Source organism: Xyrauchen texanus, chromosome 2 (assembly GCF_025860055.1).
Source record: "Xyrauchen texanus isolate HMW12.3.18 chromosome 2, RBS_HiC_50CHRs, whole genome shotgun sequence".
NCBI lineage: Eukaryota > Metazoa > Chordata > Actinopteri > Cypriniformes > Catostomidae > Xyrauchen > Xyrauchen texanus.
Genome location: NC_068277.1, coordinates 54,202,946 through 54,224,974, shown reverse-complemented (window position 1 = coordinate 54,224,974; position 22,029 = coordinate 54,202,946). Strand labels below are relative to the sequence as shown.

The 22,029-nt window shown below is 37.0% G+C and overlaps 1 protein-coding gene across 1 annotated transcript in view; it reads right to left on the bottom strand.

The window, feature by feature from the left end:
- Positions 1 to 513: 513 nt before the first annotated feature.
- Positions 514 to 22,029, bottom strand: part of LOC127663211 (palmitoyltransferase ZDHHC21) — a 30,198-nt gene continuing 8,682 nt past the window's right edge. The window contains exons 4-8 of the mRNA XM_052154728.1: positions 20,736 to 20,847; positions 18,523 to 18,661; positions 14,815 to 14,931; positions 5,237 to 5,280; positions 514 to 3,589 (exon numbers count right to left, since the gene is read on the bottom strand). Coding sequence (XP_052010688.1) covers positions 3,460 to 3,589; positions 5,237 to 5,280; positions 14,815 to 14,931; positions 18,523 to 18,661; positions 20,736 to 20,847 — 542 coding nt within the window. The 3' untranslated portion in view covers positions 514 to 3,459. The remainder of the gene's footprint in view (positions 3,590 to 5,236; positions 5,281 to 14,814; positions 14,932 to 18,522; positions 18,662 to 20,735; positions 20,848 to 22,029) is intronic.

Sequence of the window (22,029 nt, the reverse complement as noted above, 5' to 3'; positions counted from 1 at the left end):
GGATAGAATATTAGTGAATGGGGGAAAACAGAATATAAAGAGAAAGTTCACTCAAAAATGAAAAGTCTGTCATCATTTACTAAACCTCATGTTTTTTTTCTAACTTGAATGTCTTTTGTTCCTCTGTAGTACACAAAAGATGTTAAGTGGAATGTTAAACTGTCACCATTCACTTTCATTGCTATTTTTTCCATACAATGAGAGTGAATGTGGTGGAGGCTATAATTCTGTCTAACATCTCCTTTTGTTCTCCACAGAAAAAAGTAGATCATATTGGTTTGGAAAAACGTGAGGATAAATGATGACTGAATTTTCATATTTGGGTGAACTTTCCATTTAAGTCTTAGAGGAAGAAGTAAAAAATGAGAATATGATGGCACAGGTTTCAAATGTGCTGTAAGAGTTTGTGCAGGGAAGGATGAGTCAAGCTTTAGTGGTTTAAGCATATGAAAATAACGGAAGACTGACATCCAAAATTCCACAGCAGATGGGACGATTTCACTTTGCGAGAAACTCTTTATTAGAGAGAAACAAGTGAAAGGAAGACCTTTGCCCCTCTGTGATTGGACGTTGAGGTTGTTGCTCAATATTCCTGTTGTGAAATGAGCTCAACAACATTTACAAACACAAGTTTATAAGCCAAACTAATAATGTACAGTAAATTACTCTCCAATATGCAGTTTCAATAGTACATGTGAAAAGAAGCAAACATTATTTTTATTATGAACGTTGTAAAAATGAGCAAAGATCAAGCAAAAAAATATTTATTTAAAAAAAAAAACACCTTCATAAATAACAATTTATATCTGATATACGCAAGGATCCCAAGATTAAAAAATAAACATTTTAACTGACACCACATGTGAACAAAATATACAGAAACACCATAATTTCAATCATAAACCTGAATAGGGTTGCGGCGATTAGTAGTTTCAATATTCACAAGGAAAAGATTCAGTGTTCAGTAAGCAGCCTGCACGTACAATAGTATTTGCTATATGAATGGAGAAATTCTAACAGGCCTTATTATTGCTTCACAAGGGGGACACAGATACATGAACACGCCCTAAATAAACAAAAAGCTACGAGTACATCATTGCACATCTTAAGCTCTCTTAATAATTTATAAAATGTTAATATAAGGATATTACATTTGTGCCGTAATATTAAACATATTACAAAATATTTAATCAAGTAAAGGAATCAATCATATAGCATCTGTACTGCATCTTTTCCCCAACATTAAATTGTTGGGCAATGACGAAAAGGATTGCACAACTTCATTTCACTGGTATGGCAACTAAGAAAAAGTTCATGAAAACATCTTGTATTTAAAATATAATGTGTAACATAAATTAGTGAAATAAACTCACATAACCAAACCCAGTAGTACTTTCACAGCCCATTATACAACCCCTTACATAAAATCACAAGATACAAAATGTAAACTGAAAAGAACATGAAACAGAAAAATGTCAATAAAAGACTATTATGATAAAAAATGGATTGGTGAATGTCTGATATTCACAATACATATTCAGGTAGGTACAATATGTCAAGTATTGAGCTAATGTTGTAAGCTTTTAATTGCTGTAATGAAAAACCAAGCAGCCATTTTACATGATTATTCAATTGGAGTATGTGTAACCAGTCCTGCTCGGTGTCAGCCGGCATGGGAGGCAGATGCGCTAACGAAGAGGCTAAAGGCTAGTTGCTAGTGCACCTCTTGAGGCCAGGGGAGTGAGGTTTACACATCCCGCACAGCTATCATATCCCAGTTGGCTCCTGTTACACTAACCCCCCTAAACCTCACTCCCATCCAGGTCACGGCACCACTGTAACCGGTCCTGCTTGACCCGCTCCGAGCGGGATTCGAACCGGCATCAGCCGGAATGGGAGGGAGATGTGCTAACAAGGAGGCTAAAGGCCAGAGCCCCTAACGTTAGTCAATTCAAACTAATCAGCTTTAATAGAAGGGCCTTTACCTCTCAGAATTTAAATGTTGACATTCAGGCTAGAAAGGGTTACCAGCTTTACTCAATGGCCCAGCAAGAAAACACCAGTGTTGCACATTGAACCATTTGCTGCAGGTGTAATTCAAAATGAATTGTTGATATTAATATGTATAATACCAATTTGAACTCAAAGTTTGCTTGAGGAATGTGGATTCATTATTGTGTATTCAGGCCATTGTAAAGTATATCTGATCTAAAACCACTAAAGTAGCATCGGTACATGTTGAAAGTGGTGCATGTTGCATGTTTAGAGGCACTTTAGATTATTGGTAATTTGGTCCTTGATTTACAAAAGTCATTAAAAATCCATTTAAATGACAAATCCCATTTGTTTATGGGTTCTTATAGTGTTGTGTAATAGCCTAGTGTAATAGTAAAATCTGGGCAAAAATCATTCAAATTGTTTCATCCTTGCCTTTTAGGTGAATACGGTATTTACATATAGTAAAGCAATTTAGTGACTTAAGATTCTAAAATGTTGTACATTTTCACAATACCATTTTCCCACATGAAACTTATTATTTCATAAATGATTATTATTACTAACATTGGCTTAACTTCTCCAAAATCATAAAAATAATCAAGTTTACAATGTGACTTGAATATTGTCATATAAAAATAAATGAGTGTTAAAAATAAGACACAAATAAGTTAAAAACTTGTGGATTTAAAAAGGCACGAAAACAAGAATCATGAAACAAAAGCGTAATCAAACGCAGTTGTAATGGACAACATTTCAGAAGAGGCATTAGCAGTGTTTGGTGAGGTATGTGTAATTAAGCACAAGACAGCATTTATGTTTTCAAGTCATTGTAAACCACGTTTCTATTTGTAATTGTGTGCATGTGTGTGTGTGTGTGTGTGTGTGTGCATGTATGCAATTGTGAGTGACCAGTTTTTGGACTCCTGCAGTGTCTTTCCCTCATGCCAGAGGTCACGACTCACCTCTAGAGCCATCAACCCTCAGTGCATAAAACCAGACAACAATCTCCTCCCACTCCGCTTCCCTAGTTGCATGACAACTGCTCACGTGACCCATACCTGGGGGAAGCGGGCTGGGCCAAGATGTCAACAAATAAGGGTTACCCTGGAGACAATAAAGCCACAAAATCAATTATTCTCCTTTCATTGGTAAACATGCAGCCTGACCTAAAATGTGAAATAAGTAAAAAAAAAGAAGAAAAAGAAAAGAAAAAGAAAAAAGATTTCTGGAAGTTTGTCATCATAACTTTTTTGACATGACATTGTTCAACAAAAACGGTATTAAGTTTTTTGCATCTATATGAATAGATATGAGTCAGATCATTGTCGGTTGTCATTCAGAACCTGAATGAGTTTGATCATTTAGAGATACCAAGTCATTGTGGGGATGAGGGGGAAGAGAGAGGGCGGAGGGTGGCCCACATTCCCCACTGGAGTGCTGTATGCATCTCTGTCTGCCTTTCTACACATGAGAGCGGGAGGTCAGGTTGAGCTTCAAAGGCTGTCTGCTCCTGAAGGGCAGGAACCATAGGATCTTCCAGCGAGTGCCAAACACCTCAGCCATAGCTTGCTGCCACGGCCGCCGACGGCCACTGGGGGAGAGGAATATATTAATGTATGCATCATCAGTTGATGTGAATTCATATCACAAAACATTTCAAATAAAAACTATACAGAATCTATGAGCATTTCTTGTATTAATGATGGAGATGACATTTCATTATTGCTAGGGCCGTCAATTTAGTGCAATCAATTACAAAAGATCAACGCAAATCAAGCTTGAAGTAACTCCAAAATGGAAAGCATGTTTTTGCTAATTTAATTCTGAAATCAGCAGAGCCCAAGCTTCTACCACTTAGGACTGTATTACACCACAAATTTAACACTGATTTTAGTCCGGATTTTCAGTCGGGTCAAGACAGTGCTAGTTGGTGCTAGTCAGCTCCAGTCTGCAGATTTTTGGCCAGTGGGAGACAATTGCGTAGGATACAATATGATGGGTACTAACTTGCTTTGACTGTGACCAGGACTTTTCCCAGTGGGCTGGTCAATCGAGTAGTGGGACATGCAAAATACTTAAAGTGTAACAAAACAGCGCTACACAATTAAGCTGCACAGCGTATCCGCCGCTGGCCGTAACGCAAGAGCAGATTGGGACCTGTCTTTTACATACAAAGCGCTGACGAAAATACAAATAATTATAAAAATCATTATTGTAGGCTTACAATAGTGAATCAGGACAAGGACAGGGTACTGAAAATGTCTCATGAAAATTATGTGACCAGGTGCACATTTTTGCAAACCAAAATTGCATGCAGTAGTACACGTTTGGCTGCAGTTTCCCAGTGAAATGTCTAGCGGGGCGCGACAAAAGCGGATTTAATAAGTAAAATGTACTTCACAAACCTAAAACTTTTGCCTAAACCTAACCAATAGTGTCTTAGAAGCACATGAGAGGTGAACAAATCAGACATCCTTACGCTAAACCAACACCTTAAAGTAGTCAATAGTGTTTTAAAAGATATGACCACGTCATATCATGTTGCTTCTATGACATTTCGGCTCACTTGTCAGCTTGTGTTCTTGACTAGGCTCGCAAAGTCCAAAGTCCAATTCTCTATTAGGTGAACTACTGCAGAAGTTAACCATGCTGGAATAAGTGTATAAATGTAAAAGGGTTTGTAATACAAGGATAAAAATGTATCATTTTTTAAATTATGCATTGAAGTAAAAGTGTTTAGATATCATAACATAGCAGTGTGTGAATGAAAGAGAGAAAAAAAAACATATTTATAAAGTCATAACTAGCCATTGCACTTGTGATTTGTTTGGAAGTGAAAAAAAAAAACGCATAGTTGAAGCACCTCCAGTGTTCATTTCACCAGGAAACTGCGGCAAAACGTAAAACGAGGCACATGAAACTCAAGTCTGCAACGATTTAGAGAATGTTCATATTATAAGACTAGGTTGGTTGATTTTTTTTTATTTAACCAAAAAATAATCAATGACAGAAATAAAACATACAATGTATTGACTTCTAAAGCCACTTTTTACATTGTCTATAATTCACTAGTCTGCCACAATGTCTTTGAATTATTTTAATTTGGGGGGTTTTCGCTGCAAAAAATGGCATAATAGATTGTTTTATCGGAATTCGATAAAAAAATAATAACAACAACCATTTGACAGCCCTAATTATTACTAAATGGCTGAAAGATGCAGCAAGTTCAGATACTTACATGTCTTCCAATGAGTGGGACATCTTCTCTATAGTAGTTGTGTCCTGTTGTGGAAAACATGAAGGATGTTGCTTCATATGTAATTTCTTATGAATGCAAGAAACAATACAATGACGATTCATGAAATTATCTATGACAGTGAGCCAGTTGATGCGAGGGGGTGAATTGGATCAGTATTTGATCTTTCTCACGCTGGGAATGAAAACCACTATGGCATAAACAGAGACAAAAGAGAGACAGTGAATATGACAGCAGTAAGACTCCCTTGGTGCCCTCCTCACCTTGCCAAGTTGGCACGGGGGCAAAAGGGCATCTGCCTGCGGACAATAGGCCTGTGTGCATAGGGATGCTAAAATTCACCCTGCTTGCCAGGTGAAGAGACATGGCAAACAGAGAGAAAAAAAAAGACAGAATATGTAAATAAGCAGGGATTAACAGTGGCGAGACTGAAGGGCCTGTTTGTGTGAAACATGGTGGAAGTGTGATTGACAGTGGATTTCTAGAACAATCTGTGCTTTGTGAGTGAACCACTAGACAAATAAATAAAAAGGGCACCATCTCAGAAGTCATGAGATGTTATGCAAGGATTTCTGCAAGTCTGACTTGAATTGTTAAAGGGACAGTTCACCCCAAAATGAAAATTCTCTTATCATTTACCAAACCCATTTGACTTTCTTTCTTCCATGGAACACAAAAAGAGATATTAGGCATAAATTGTCACCATTCACTTTTAATGTATGGAAGAAATAATCAATAAAATTGAGGTTAACGTTCTGCACAACATATCCTTTTGAGTTCCAAGGAGGAAAAACAATTATACGTTTTTGTTTGGAAAAACATGAGCAGGGAATAAATGATATCTTAAAGGTTAAGAACTCTGCATTAGCAGTGAAGTCAAATTCAGATTCTAAAGCCCGAATGGACATACTTATGGCCCAGAGGAGCCAGCGTCATGTCAATCCGGCCTTGCTACAATTCAGGATGAACTCAGTTGGCCTAAAAGAGGAGGTGTGAGGAAAAGATCTTAGCAGGGATCAATGTTTAAGTCTGCAACCTCAATTGCAATGACTGGCACATGGCTATGGGCTAACCACCATATCAGCTGCTAAATCTTGTAACACATGACAACATAGGATAGTAAGCTAAAGGGGCAGCCTGTCTGAAAAAGCATCTATACGTTGTGTAGCCTGTGGATAAGGAAAAGGCTTAAGGGTAGTACAGGACACAAGATAAAACAGCTTAACATGGACTTTTAGCAACACAAGTTAGATTAGTGCAGCCACAGGACGTCTCCAAAGGAATAAGTTAGTGTCAAAGGTCACCTTAAAGAAAAGCTGGACACAACTTGCAGTAATTAAAGATAACATGATGTTGTTTGGTGGTGGTGCAACTTGACTTCCGCAACTTAAGCAACTGAATAGGAAAACAGAATATGCTAGGGTAACATGTTATCGACAGAGTCTTGAATGGGATAGATTCAATTAAAAAAAGAAAATTGTCAATATTTACACACCCTCATGTTTTTTTTAACCAATATGACTTTCTTCAATGGAACACTATGGGGCTTTTCCACTGCACGGTACAACTCGACTCTGCTCGCTTTTTGGGGGTTTCCCACTGTGGACAGTACCCAGTACCTTTTTTTAGTACCACCTCGGTCGAGGTTCCAAGCAAGCCGAGCCAATACTAAATGTGACATCAAAACCCTGCAGATCACTGTTTGGTCAGAGAGAATTGTCACTACCAGAGTCACTGGATTTTCGACATGGGACATCAACCCGCTAGTTAGCTACAGTGATAGCAGTCATCATTTGTTCACGCACCATTCGAATTGTAAAAAGATATGGCTGTGCGCAAAACCACGCCCTGGTCAATAAACGAGGTGTCGACGAAATGAAAATCTCTTTCAGGAAGTGTCTCAGCTGTTGGCTGCACAGCTGAGACACAGCTATCACCGGACCTACCAACACAAAATGTTTTTTTTTAACAAACTTAAAAAGTTACTACAGAACCATCAAGGAAAAGTGGTTCGGTCAAATGGACTCCATCTAGACAGGTAAGCAATGAGAGAGAGAGAGAGAGAGAGTGTCCTGGAGTCCACCATGGAGGATGGTAGGTTAACTCTTTACTCTGCTTGAAAGCTTCACTTTGTTTAGTTGACCAGGCCAATTTAACTGTTAAGGTAGTGTTATTTTGTATTGTTTTGTGTCACGTTTAAGATGATGTCATGGCAATAGAGGCGGCGCAACTACGACGATCAACCTATAATCCCACCCACGTCGAGGCGGCACTAAACAGCAGTGGAAAAGAAAACTCAGACTAGTAAAGAGAGTAGAGTCGAACCGTAACGTGCAGTGGAAAAGTGCCAAAAGAGAGACAGCATGCTAGCCTCAGGCACATTCACTGTCATTATATTGAAGAAAAAAAACATGTAATAAAAGTGAATGGTGACTGAGGCCAACATTCTGCCTAAATCCTTTTAAATTCCATGGAAGAAAGAAAGTCATAGGGGTTTGTAACAACACGAGGATGAGTAGACGATGACCAAATGGCGATTTTGGGTGAATTATCCCTTTAACTATCCTTGGTGGTAGTTGAGGAGAGTCCCCCTCTTCACCTTATTCAGCCCCGCCCCTTTTCAGCACTCTGTATTTATTCTACTGAGAAGAGTTGATCAAAATGGATTGCATGTGGGAGCACAGAAAGTATTTTTTACATTTTGTAGAGGCTTAAAATTTTGTAAATACAATTCAAAATAAAACATGCACTTTTATGTGTGTGTGTGTGTGTGTGTGTGTGTGTGTGTGTGTGTGTGTATATAAATATATTTGCACCCTTCCCCCATCCGGGTATAACGCTCAAAAAATCTGCTCAACTAAACTATGACTCGATGGGTGAATGACACGAGAAGATGGCCAGAGGTGTCGTACAGGGATATTTTGAATTATTTTGTATTGTCTCTTGGAGTTTCATGAGCACAGAGGCACATTAGGATGTCCACAGCCTGAAGGTATGATCTTGTGCATTTATGAATGAAGTACTCTTGTTGTAAAATCTCTCTGCTCTGCTTTCCGTTGTTATGGCATCCCATGGTCTGAACACTTTAAAATAGCTTTTTAGATAGCTTTTGACAACTCTATAACCTGTAAATCCACTTCGCTAGCTAATTAAATTTTGATATCAACACCATGGATATCTATATAGCGGAAGTTCTGAGACAAAAGTTTCAAGATGGCTACACGCTAGTTTCTATGTGAATGCTATGTAAAGCGCTTTGAGTATCTAGATAAGCGCTATATAAATGTAACATTCATTGCTTCATTCATTTAAAGTCAGGTTAACTGAACAAACAACGCCCAAGCAAGTATAAATTGATTAATTTAGTTTTTTAGTTTAACATATGTAATGAGAAAACAGTAGACGATAGAACTGGGGAAAGGATTCGAAGAGGGATGAATTCTTTGGCCAGGAGGAAAATAAGGAGTGGAAGACACTTCCACAGCATATGGTGGACGAACGAGGTCAAATGAACATGACTTGGAACCAGAGAATGAGATTATCCTTTTTTTATTTTTTGGGCCACACTTTTTCCACCCCAATTTAACTAGGTCACTACTAATCCTCTTTGCCCTGGCGATCACATAAAGTCATCAATTAAAGGATCAGAGTCAAACATGATTATCCCACTCCCCCAATCAAAGCCATGTTTCAACCCTAATCAACAGAGAAAGGCTGGAGAAAATAACAAAGGTTGGTTTTGCCAGGTTATAATTGCTACATGTTTTTCTTCCATGATTTATTTCCTTGGTTCACTTGGATTGAAAAATAGATTTTACAACAGTGAACCAGCAGGTATAAAGTAACTAGATTGCATTTATATATCACTAAATACCAATGATTCCAAGCCAGCAGAAGAATACTGCTTCTGTTTTAGGCTGCATCAGAGCAGCAAACAGATGCAAGAAAAACAAGTTATATATATATATATGTGTCCTGGAAAATGATCCCTGAAAAAGAGTGGGAACCCTAAATGACTATAATGAGATTTACAAACTAGCATCAACAACAACTATAAATGCAGTGTTTTCAAATGTAAATATTTTTACAAAATTAAATAATAACATCTTTGCATTACTGCAAGTGAAGACTTGTCATATGGCGTGACACTCGCAAACACATCTGTAATTGTGCTTTGTTTTGTTTGGCTTACTGGGCTTTTTGATGTAGTTTTAGTCAATGAAAACTGTTGACATTTTAGTCTTTCCCAAACCATTATATTATATGAACTTGAATTAAGGATGAAATAAAGATATATTGTCAAGCTATGATCCTTGTTATTTTTTCTGGCCACCAGTTCAGTGTCGGTCTGCTCAGCGTCCATCTTCGCCTGATTTCCACACTGCACACCGGAAACTCACATGACATGATCACACGTGCCACTCCCTAAACTGAGACTGACTGGTCATCTTTATTAGCGGTGTAGAAAATAGACAAACAGCTCTCAGAGAGAATGGGCTGTCACGTCCACACATGCACTTATTTATTTAATAAAATCGCAGCATTTTGCCGTCATATAATCGCACAGGCTGACATCGCGATTGCTATTGCGATATGATTAATCATGCAGCACTAATATATTTATATAAGGTTTTACCATTTTTTTTTCATTCAAGAATCAAAATGAAATAATAATAAATAAAAAAAAAAGTTAGGTTGTCTTTTATTATTAAAAATAATGTCAATATGTTAAAAAAATTATCTGAACTGAGAGTCGGAGCGTCAAAATATAAAAAAAAAAGTACCATGTGCAGTTTATGATAATTGACAAATTGATTATAGCAATACCGATGGTTCTTGTACTGTTTAAATCAAATATTCATGGTTGTTGGTATCATTTTATAAAATAGAACATTATTAATATTACTGTATAATTATAATATGGTAATGTTTGTGTTTATTTATTATATTTAATAGTATACACGTTATAAGTGATTTCCAATCAGCGGTGCCTGAAGGATTTAATCAGAGGGTATGCACATAACCCCGCCAAAGTAAATTAGTGTACCCTTGTTGTCTTGGGAGGTCTGGTGGCATGCTCACCCAGAAGAAATATTTTGCAAAAACAACCAAAACATTAAAATTCTGGTGACTTTGAGAGAAGCATTTTGTTATTTTCTTAAGTTTGTGTAGCATTTATCTAACTATTGGCTAATGTATATCTAATAGATACACACACACACACACACACACACACACACACACACACGCACGCGCGCAGGCAGGCCGGCAGGAAGCAAAAGGTTTGGAATATTGTACAGATTTTGCTCTTATTGAAAGAAATTGGTACTTTTCTTCACCAAAGTGGCATTCAACTGTTCACAATGTATAGTCAGGACATTAATAACGTTGAAAATTTATATTACAATAAAAAAAATTACAAATATTCAGAACTTCTTAGTATTTTCATGGTATTACTACTTCAAAGTGTTCTCATCAAAAATATCCTCCACGTGCAGCAATGACAGCTTTGCAGATTGTTGGCATTCTAGCTGTCAGTTTGTCCAGATACTCAGGTGACATTTCACCCCACACTTCCTGTAGCACTTGACATAGATGTGGCTGTCTCTTCGAGCACTTCTCGTGCACCTTACAGTCTAGCTGATCCCACAAAAGCTCAATGGTGTTAAGATCCATAACACTCTTTTCCAATTATCTGTTATCCAATGTCTGTGTTTCTTTGCACAATCTAACATTTTCTTTTTGTTTTTCTGTTTCAAAAGTGGCTTTTTCTTTGCAATTCTTCCCATAAGGCCTGCACCCCTGAGTCTTCTCTTTACTGTTGTACATGAAACTGTGTTGAGCGGGTTTAATTCAATGAAGCTGTCAGCTGAGGACATGTGAAGCATCTAATTCTCAAACTAGAGTCTCTGATGTACTTATCCTTTTGTTTAGTTGTTCATCTGGCCTTCCACATCCCTTTCTGTCCTTGTTAGAGTCAGTTGTCCTTTGTCTTTGAAGACTGTAGTGTACACCTTTGTATGTAATCTTCAGTTTATTGGCAATTTCAAGTATTGTATAACCTTCATTCCTCAAAACAACGATTGACTGATGAGTTTCTAGAGAAATCTGTTCCTTTTTTGCCATTTTTGACCTAATATTGACCTTATGACATGCATACTGTGGCAACTCAAAAACAAAGACAATGTTAATCTTCATTTAATGAACCAAATAGCTTTCATCTGTGTTTGATATACAGTGAGGAAAATAAGTATTTGAACACCCTGCTATTTTGCAAGTTCTCCCACTTAGAAATCATGGAGGGGTCTGAAATTGTCATCGTAGGTGCATGTCCACTGTGACAGACATAATCTAAAAAAAAAATCCAGAAATCACAATGTATGATTTTTTAACTATTTATTTGTATGATACAGCTGCAAATAAGTATTTGAACACCTGAGAAAATCAATGTTAATATTTGGTACAGTAGCCTTTGTTTGCAATTACAGAGGTCAAACGTTTCCTGTAGTTTTTCACCAGGTTTGCACACACTGCAGGAGGGATTTTGGCCCACTCCTCCACACAGATCTTCTCTAGATCAGTCAGGTTTCTGGGCTGTCGCTGAGAAACACGGAGTTTGAGCTCCCTCCAAAGATTCTCTATTGGGTTTAGGTCTCGAGACTGGCTAGGCCACGCCAGAACCTTGATATGCTTCTTACAGAGCCACTCCTTGGTTATCCTGGCTGTGTGCTTCGGGTCATTGTCATGTTGGAAGACCCACCCTCGACCCATCTTCAATGCTCTAACTGAGGGAAGGAGGTTGTTCCCCAAAATCTCGCAATACATAGCCCCGGTCATCCTCTCCTTAATACAGTGCAGTCAGCCCTGTCCCATGTGCAGAAAAACACCCCCAAAGCATGATGCTACCACCCCCATGCTTCACAGTAGGGATGGTGTTCTTGGGATGGTACTCATCATTCTTCTTCCTCCAAACACGGTTAGTGGAATTATGACCAAAAAGTTCTATTTTGGTCTCATCTGACCACATGACTTTCTCCCATGACTCCTCTGGATCATCCAAATGGTCATTGGCAAACTTAAGACGGGCCTTGACATGTGCTGGTTTAAGCAGGGGAACCTTCCGTGCCATGCATGATTTCAAACCATGACGTCTTAGTGTATTACCAACAGTAACCTTGGAAACGGTGGTCCCAGCTCTTTTCAGGTCATTGACCAGCTCCTCCCCTGTAGTTCTGGGCTGATTTCTCACCTTTCTTAGGATCATTGAGACCCCACGAGGTGAGATCTTGCATGGAGCCCCAGTCCGAGGGAGATTGACAGTCATGTTTAGCTTCTTCCATTTTCTAATGATTGCTCCAACAGTGGACCTTTTTTCACCAAGCTGCTTGGCAATTTCCCGTAGCCCTTTCCAGCCTTGTGGAGGTGTACAATTTTGTCTCTAGTGTCTTTGGACAGCTCTTTGGTCTTGGCCATGTTAGTAGTTGGATTCTTACTGATTGTATGGGGTGGACAGGTGTCTTTATGCAGCTAATCGACCTCAAACAGGTGCATCTAATTTAGGATAATAAATGGAGTGGAGGTGGACATTTTAAAGGTAGACTAACAGGTCTTTGAGGGTCAGAATTCTAGCTGATAGACAGGTGTTCAAATACTTATTTGCAGCTGTATCATACAAATAAATAGTTAAAAAATCATACATTGTGATTTCTGGATTTTTTTTTTTAGATTATGTCTCTCACAGTGGACATGCACCTACGATGACAATTTCAGACCCCTCCATTATTTCTAAGTGGGAGAACTTGCAAAATAGCAGGGTGTTCAAATACTTATTTTCCTCACTGTAATGGCAAGTGGTTTTCTAGTACCAAATTAGCAATTTAACATGATTACTCAAGGATAAGGTGTTGGAGTGATGGCTGCTGGAAATGGGGCCTGTCTAGATTTGATCAAAAATGACTTTTTTCAAATGGTGATGGTGCTGTTTTTTACATCAGTAATGTCCTGATTATACTTTGTGATCAGTTGAATTACATTTTGGTGAATTAAAGTACCAATTTCCATCCGAAACAGCAAAATCTGTACATTATTCCAAACTTTTGGCCACCAGTGTGTGCGAGTGTGAATATATATATATATATATATATATATATATATATATATATATATATATATACACACACACATACATGTGTGTGTGTGTGTGTGTATATATATAAATATCTACATATGTGTGTGTGTGTGTGTATGTATATATATATATATATATATATATATATATATATATATATATATACATACATACATACACACACACACAACATCATACAAAGCCAGTAAACATAAAAAAAAAAGCTAACTCAATATTTGGTGTGGCCACCTTTGCCTTCAAAAAAGCACCAATTCTCTTAAGTACACCTCGACACAGTTTGTCTTGGTTGTTGGCAGACAGGATGTTCCAAGCTTCTTGGAGAATTTGCCACAGTTCTTCTATCTATTTAGGCTGTCTCAATTGTTTTCTGTCTCTTCATGTAATCCCAGACTGACTCAATGTTCAGTGGGGGTCTCTGTGGGGCCATGCCATCTGTTGTAGGACTACATGTATTTCTATTCTATTTGCAGAAGGAATGTTTGAGAGTATAAAATGTATATTACCACACTACAGCACATCAAATTTATTTGTTAAACATCTTAAGACTTTTGCAGAGCATTGTGTGTGTGTGTATATATATATATATATATATATATATATATATATATATATAAAACTGGATTGCTAATGACGTCATAACATTGAAGCCACTGCACCTTCATATTGCTATGCCCAAACGTTCCAATGTGCCTACTGACTTAGCAGAAAATCATCTCATTTCAGTAAATACACATTTGCCGTTTAATCACTTTTTCCTAAAATCTGCCTGTACATCCCTACAATGCAAACATCTTACACACGCAATTATTTATCCCACTGAGAATCGTGGGATAACCCTAATCGTGACCACGAGGAGGTTACCCCATGTATCCAGGGCAGTTATTCAAGTCTTCATGCTAACCTCCCTAGCAACTGGGCCAATTTGGTTGCTTAGGAGACCTGGCTGGAGTCACTCTTCGAACTAGCGACTCCAGGGGTGGTAGTCAGTGTCTTAACTTGCTGTGTCACGTTTATATTTTTGTTAGTTTTTAACCCTATGCAAGTCTCTATGGCTATTTACAATGCAAAATCCAGGTTAAAATCTAAAAACATTTTTATCCTATATAATAATCTGTATAACCTATATATTTAAGATTTTAATAACAACTCTCTAACTGATTTGGGGCTCACTTTGTTACAAAAACATTATTGGTACAAAGACTGAAATTATCTACAAAAAACGTCTGTACATCAAGCTCAATTAATTGCAGAAAACTGGAGAAGAATGTGCTGCCTTGCAAGCACTTTAATTATAGATAATCAATACAATGATCTCCATGAATTATTCAGTTAAATCTGCTGGATTTACAAACTCATTTATAAAAATGTATCCTGTAAAGAAAGAAAGAAAGAAAGAAAGAGAGAGACTCACTGTTAGGATTCCTTTGAGCTGTGTGTAGAAAAGGCCGCCCATTCCACCAAACATGATCAGCCCCATGATACAAGACACACGGAGCAGAGCTAACTCATGACGTACTGCAAACTCCTCCTGAGAGAATGAAACATGTTACACATATGATCCAAATGCTCACAATCAAATCAGCAAATTCCCATGTAAGATTGTTCTGCCACACACACACATTTTCTCATTTCATAAAGGGCAGTTATGAAAAGTAACACTATGTTTATGTCCTTTGCTGAAGGCATTTCTGTGACTATTACACCAAAACACATACAGACACAATTAAATAGACAAAATCCACAATATTTTGCCTGGTGTGGAAAAGTTAAGCTTTTCCATGAGATAACGCCACTATCTCTCCAATACAGCTGTTTCTGTGCACATTTCCGCCATCTCTCGCTTCTCAGCTGCATCTATTTACTTGCACACAATGCTCTGCAGAATAAACAACAACAGGAAATTAAGCGTTATGGGTTTTTATTTGCAGGCGGTCTGCTGCTGCCATGATGGCTATGGCTATATATATATAAATAGTGGTATGCATGTAATAAAACACAGAAAAGGTAAGGTAAAATAAGCTGAGGCTTTGAAAATTTGTTTTTGGTGAAATGATATGGCATCAAGCCAGGACCAGAACAACCGATCATGGCACAGTTCAGATTCTGTGATTAAGTAGAATAAGGTGATAGCAGTATTCAGTAATACTAATGCCACCTGAAGGTCCTAAATGCCAGTTAAGTGGTGCAAATCAAGTGCTGATCACATGCCTCCTTTGAGATGATTCCATACTAACACAAAGGTCATATATATATTATCATAATCTTAAAATGTAGAGTAAGAATAACTTCCCTGAATTGATCTTGTTGAGATTACTCAATTATCCACGTTTTTATTGGCTAAGCTTTTGACAAGTTTTTGAACTTGTAAACAACTCACACACATATTCGTATTCCCAACATGCACTGCAGCATGAAAACATTATGCAAAATGTAGTTGTTACTGACTTTAAATTAAATACTCTTTGCTGTTTTTATATATGCTGTTGGTTGTGGTGTTTGTTGTCACTTTCAGTAATTTGTCATGTAGCAATATTTCAAAGCTCTTCTTTTTACTCATGATGTGTTTGATGATTATCACTATCATTGTGATTTGCATGCAAAGTGTTGAGAACCATGCATCACTTCTCACCAGAGCTTACGCTACGCTACGCCTACGTCATACGCCAGAACTCGACTCTCTTGTGAATGCGTGGATGGCCATTACCGGAAGCCAGTGATTATAGATTATAAAGTTATAAATATGGATATGTTTCTTAAAAAAACACATCACTTCACATCAGAAGGCCTTTATTAACCCTCTGGAGCCGTATGGATTACTTTTTTGATGGATGGATGCGCTGTTTTGATCTTCAAAATCTAAGGTAGCATTAAATCCCAATTGTGTTTGGCTAAAAGAAGAAAGTCTTATACACCTAGGATGGCTTGAGTGCGAGTAAATTATGGGATAATGATGGGATTCATTTTTGGGTGAACTAACCCTTTAAGCTCACATTAAGACATTAAGCTCATTTAACAACTTATGTTGAATTAAGGCAACTTTATTTTCTGTTTAAACAAATTTCCCTCTTAAGTTGACACAATTTAATATTAAGGCAGCATTAACACTTACTTTTTAAGTTAAAACAACAAGATTTTTCAATACAGTGCAGAGTTATAAATTTCTTAGAAAAAACACTCAGTCAAGCAGGGTGTTTTAGGTATTCTTGAGAAAGGATATTACAATAAATATTTAGTGATCTTTCAACTGCAAAGTAACCGTAACATTAAAACAGCTATTAAAGAAGTGTGTCAGGTAGATAACTAAAATATAAGAACTAGGGCTGTCGATTTAACGCGTTACTTCAGTGCGATTAATTTGACAAACAATAACGCCTTAAAAACAAATAATCGCATGCCCACGGACCGTAATAAGGAAGATTCCTGAGAAATGCAATCTTGTAGTACCACCTGTTTACTCCAGAGGGCAGTAAGTGAAACTTCTGCTGTATGAGCAACACACAGTTTATACAGTGAAGAAAAAACCCACAACACAGACATGCGTTACGTTCTTGCATTCAAAACACTTGAAGGAGCGCAAATGCGAACTAAGGGATCTCAAAATGTGTTTAAAGATTGAGTACTAAACTATATTTAACTTGACACAGTGACCTAAACATTTTATGTTTATGACGCAACGCACTTGAGAGGCTACACAAGTATGTCTGACGTATGTGTAAATTGATGGGTCTTTTAACAAGCCCTCATAATAAATCTTGAACTGATTGACAAATTCACTTGCTGTGAACTGTGTGCCAATGATTGACTTATGAGCAATAATAGACTTCTGATCATTAATATGGTAGTAAACAATAGATTCTATTCTAAAGCCGCTTTTTGTATTGTCTCATCAATGATGAACTCTTCTGCCACAAGAATGTAATGCATTTGAATTATCTGAATATTTGTATTTTATACAGTGTATATATATATAACATTTTTACATATTTAAAGATAACTATGTATAATCATTTCATCATTATATATTGAATTATTTTTATATGAGGGGCTTTCTCAGCAAATATTTTTATATGCGATTAATTAATCGGGACACCATGTAATTAATTCGATTAAACATTTTAATCAATTGACAGCCCTAATAATAACGTTTAAGATATACAATACAAAATGGAAGCAGGAATTTATAAAATGTCAGAAATGTGAAGAGAAAACATTACTTTTATTTTTATAATTATCAAATCATATCCAAATTTAATTTAAATTATTAGTTTTCCACTATGTTGAATATTGTAAAAAATAAATCTATTCTAACAGCTACCTAAATGAGAAATGAAGAAAATCTAGACACAATTAAAACCATACCGTGGTATTACCATGAAAAATAACATGCTTTGTGGACATGTACCCTGTAAATAACATGGTATAAGGATATGGTAATCATTCAGTACCATGGTATTATTATCTGATACCATTAATGTAATTTTTATAAGGGGAGAAAGGGAGACTTTTTACATTTTTGCAATTCAATGGCTTGTTTGTGGGAATTTTTGGTAACACTTTACAATAAGGCTCAATTCATAAACATTAGATGCTGCATTTGGTTTCATGAACGAACAGTGAATTAATATATTTTTTACTGCATTTATTAATCTTCGTTAATGCTAGTTGATAAAAATACAATTGTTCACTACTAGTTCATAATGCATTGACTAATGTTAACATACTGTATATAACTTTTGCTTTTAAAAGTGTATTACTATATGTTGAAATTAGCATTAAACAAGATTAATAAATGCTATAAAAGAATTGTTCTGTGTTAGTTCGTGTTGTTAACTAATGTGGTTAACTCATGTTAACAAATGGAACCTTAATGCAAAGTGTTACAGATTTTTCAGTGTTTTACAAGATCACTAGTCATACATATCATGTATCATATAGCGTAAAAAACATGCACACTGAATTTTGAAGGAAAAAAAGAGGGTGATGATGATGTCACAAAAGCTCCAGTGGTACAACTTTTCTTTAAAACTGTCATTCAATTATTTAAACCTATAAAACATGCAGTGACTTAAAGCTCTTAGGACAGTAAAAATGGAGGTGTGTAAATGTAAGCTGGCCTTACCAGGTCCACAGAGGACAGAGGCTGGAAGTAGTAGTACTGGCAGAAGTCCAGCACCAGAGTGTAAAGACTCAGAACCTGAGTGTAAAAACACAGCTGCAGAAAGAGCCAGTGGTTATCCTCCCCAACACAGTTATTAATCCTGCACACATAGAAACAGAGGGATTAAATGTATTTAAACACGTCAGCTGACAGAAACTAGCAGAACGTTTAGTGACTGATGGATACATATGAATTGAACAAAGATTTAAGATGAAGTGTGTCATTTTTTGGATGTTAAAATACCTTATCCTCCCTTATAAAAAAGTATTGTGCTGGTAGTACAGTAATGGCATCAAATGGAAATACCATACTAAAATTCATGCACCATGGTATTTCGTTCCAAGCACACCATGGTACACGTTTAAAAACACATGGTAATATATAGTGCCTTTTGTTCACCTCACCTTTTATACAGTAAGATGTGCGGTCATTAAATATTAATAACATCACAAAAGCAATAACAAGAGGAAGTCACATCAGAGGAAGTAGTACTAGAATAAGGAATATGTGAGAGGGGGAGAGAAGGCCAAAAGGGAGAGGATTTAGGAGGCCAGGTTGAAGTGTTATTCAAACGAAGACAGAAAACGATATGACCACTTTTTTTCTCTCTGTCATTACAGGCGATGACAGGGAGTCACGATTTGCTGAATCCAGACAGACAGCAGCCTTCTTCAGCCATACTGTAGGGCTGGACTTAACACGGGCTCCTCTGGTCACTCGATCTCGCCTCTCACTCCGTTTTACCTCTCTACAGAGACCTCATTAAACTTCCTTCATACAAAACCCAGCAGGAATGTAAAGCTGTCTGGGGTACGGGTCTTTTAAGGTTACTTCTTGACCTTAGGTCAACAGGCCACATTTCAGTTTGTATCCCAAGACGTCATAAAAGATCTGAACTTGTCTCACAGACATAACAAGCCTGAGCACACATGTGTTAAATTACATTTATTACGTTATTGTTAAAAGTTAAAAATGAACTTACTGAAATGTATAATAAAATCCTAACAATATTATGAATATAAATAAAATATTAAAGCATTTAGCAATCTTTCTTAAAGTTATATTCTACATATACCAATGTATATTTTTACATTAAAAGTTGTATACGTCAAGTAAGACTAAATGGAAGGGTCTTGAATAACCCTGAAGGGGTTTATTTTGCGATAATGACCGATTGACTGGACAGCATCCCACTTATAACATGGTTACCTACCAAATAAATACATAAAATGACATGAACTACTGATTTGTAATGAAATTGTTATTACGCAAGTGGAAAAAACAAAAATCACAGAAGTTCTGGTGGTGTTTATACTGCAAAAATGACCATCTGACATGCTCACTTATCGCACATATTACAAGACTACTTGTCAAATTAATAAAAGGGACAGGAAACTCAAAAGAGAGGGGTAAAAACATTTGTTAATGATAAATTAACTAACAAGAATAAATGATAATTAATAATGTTTTGATCAATTAAAAGAACAATATGTAATATTGACATCAAGTGTTTAAAATGGGTACTGCAGTCCAAATTCTAAATATTGGAGAGAGTTGTCTCCCCCGCCACCTCCTCCCTAGACTCGAAGCTCAAGCGGGATGCAAGGTTGAGGACACGCAACAGGAACAAGCAAACTGACAAAGGCAAGCAACGAGCCTTACACTGTAAGTTGATCAGCTAATGTATATGTTTGCAATTTATAAACAAGCTCATGTGGATTTTTTATAACTCTGTCAATGTTAGCTAGATGTATTGCTGGCTTCCATGGCTGCATCGTGCTGTGTTTGCCCGCTAACTTGTTTCAAATCTGGCAGCCGGGGTGTAGAAATACTATTGGGAAATGGGCATTGGTTGGCCAAAACACAAACAGAAATTCCGGCCAGGAAAGGACATTTCAAAGTAGAATATACTGGCTGTAGCATTGTTTTCGGAGAAGCCAGTATTTCAACTTAGCATATTATGATAATTGTATGCTTTAGTACAGTAAATATATTACATGTTGCTCCTTTAACATTAAACAAGATTAATAAATGCTGAATTTTTTTTTATAAATATAGTCATGGTACCTATTGCTAAATGAATAGAACATTATAAGTGTTATCGAATTATTGGTTTTGATTGCATTATTTTAAAAGAAGTCTAAAACAAATGATGGTGGTGACATTGACTTTACCAAGGACAGTGGTGGTCCATGCGACGGACACAGTGGCCGCAGCGGCTGCAGTGGTGTGACCTCTTTGGCCTCATCATGTTACATTTATTGCACAGTTCCAAACTGTCTCTCTCTGAAACAAAAAGACAAAAAAAATTGTCAAGAGAACCAATAACAAAGTTCTCCCAAACCATCAGTGTTGAAAGCACTAGGGTTGGGGTTTGATTCAGAGTAACAAAAGAAAAGGTCTTCATCGCCATCTAGTGGTAAATTAAACAATTACTTTTATTTTTACCATGATGAATTGAGAGAATGATTAAAACAGTAGCGAAAGGCAACAAAAAATGAAATGTAGACGAGCAGAATGCTGAACAACAAAAAAATGTATGGAAGACAAAAGTTATTTTTATCTGTCACCGATTGCATATACAGTGCATCTGGAAAGTATTCAGAGCGCTTCACTTTTTCCACATTTTGTTATGTTACAGCCTTATTCCAAAATTGATTAAATTCATTATTTTCCTCAAAATTCTACAAACAATACCCCATAATGACAACGTGAAAGAAGTTTGATTGAAATCTTTGCAAATGTATTAAAAAAAAAAAAAACAAAAACAAAATTAAAAAAAAATTTGCTCAATACTTTGTTGAAGCACTGTTGGCACCAATTACAGCCTCAAGTCTTTTTGTGTATGATGCTACAAGCTTGGCACACCTATTTTTGGTCATTCTTCTTTGCAGGACCTCTCAAGATCCATCAGGTTGGATGGGGAGTGTTGGTGCGGAGCTATTTTCAGATCTCTCCAGAGATGTTCAATCGGGTTCAAGATAACATTTTTATCAAAAACATTAGTATTCACAGCCTTTGCCATGACACTCAAAATTGAGCTCAGGTGCATCCTGTTTCCACTGATCATCCTTGAGATGTTTCTACAACTTGATTGGAGTCCATCTGGGGTAAATTCAGTTGATTGGACATGATTTGGAAAGGTACACACCTGTCAATATAAGGTCCCACAGTTAACAGTGCATGTCAGAGCACAAACCAAGCCATTAAGTTCAAGGAATTGTCTGTAGACCGCAGAGACAGGATTGTATCGAGGCACAGATCTGGGAAAGGGTACAGAAACATTTCTGCATCATCGAAGGTCCCAATGAGCACAGTGGCCTCCATCGTCCGTAAATAGAAAAAGTTTGGAACCACCAGGACTCTTCCTAGAGCTGGCCGCCCGTCCAAACTGAGCGATCGGGGGAGAAGGGCCCTTAGTCAGGGAGGTGACCAAGAACCCGATGGTCACTCTGACAGAGCTCCAGC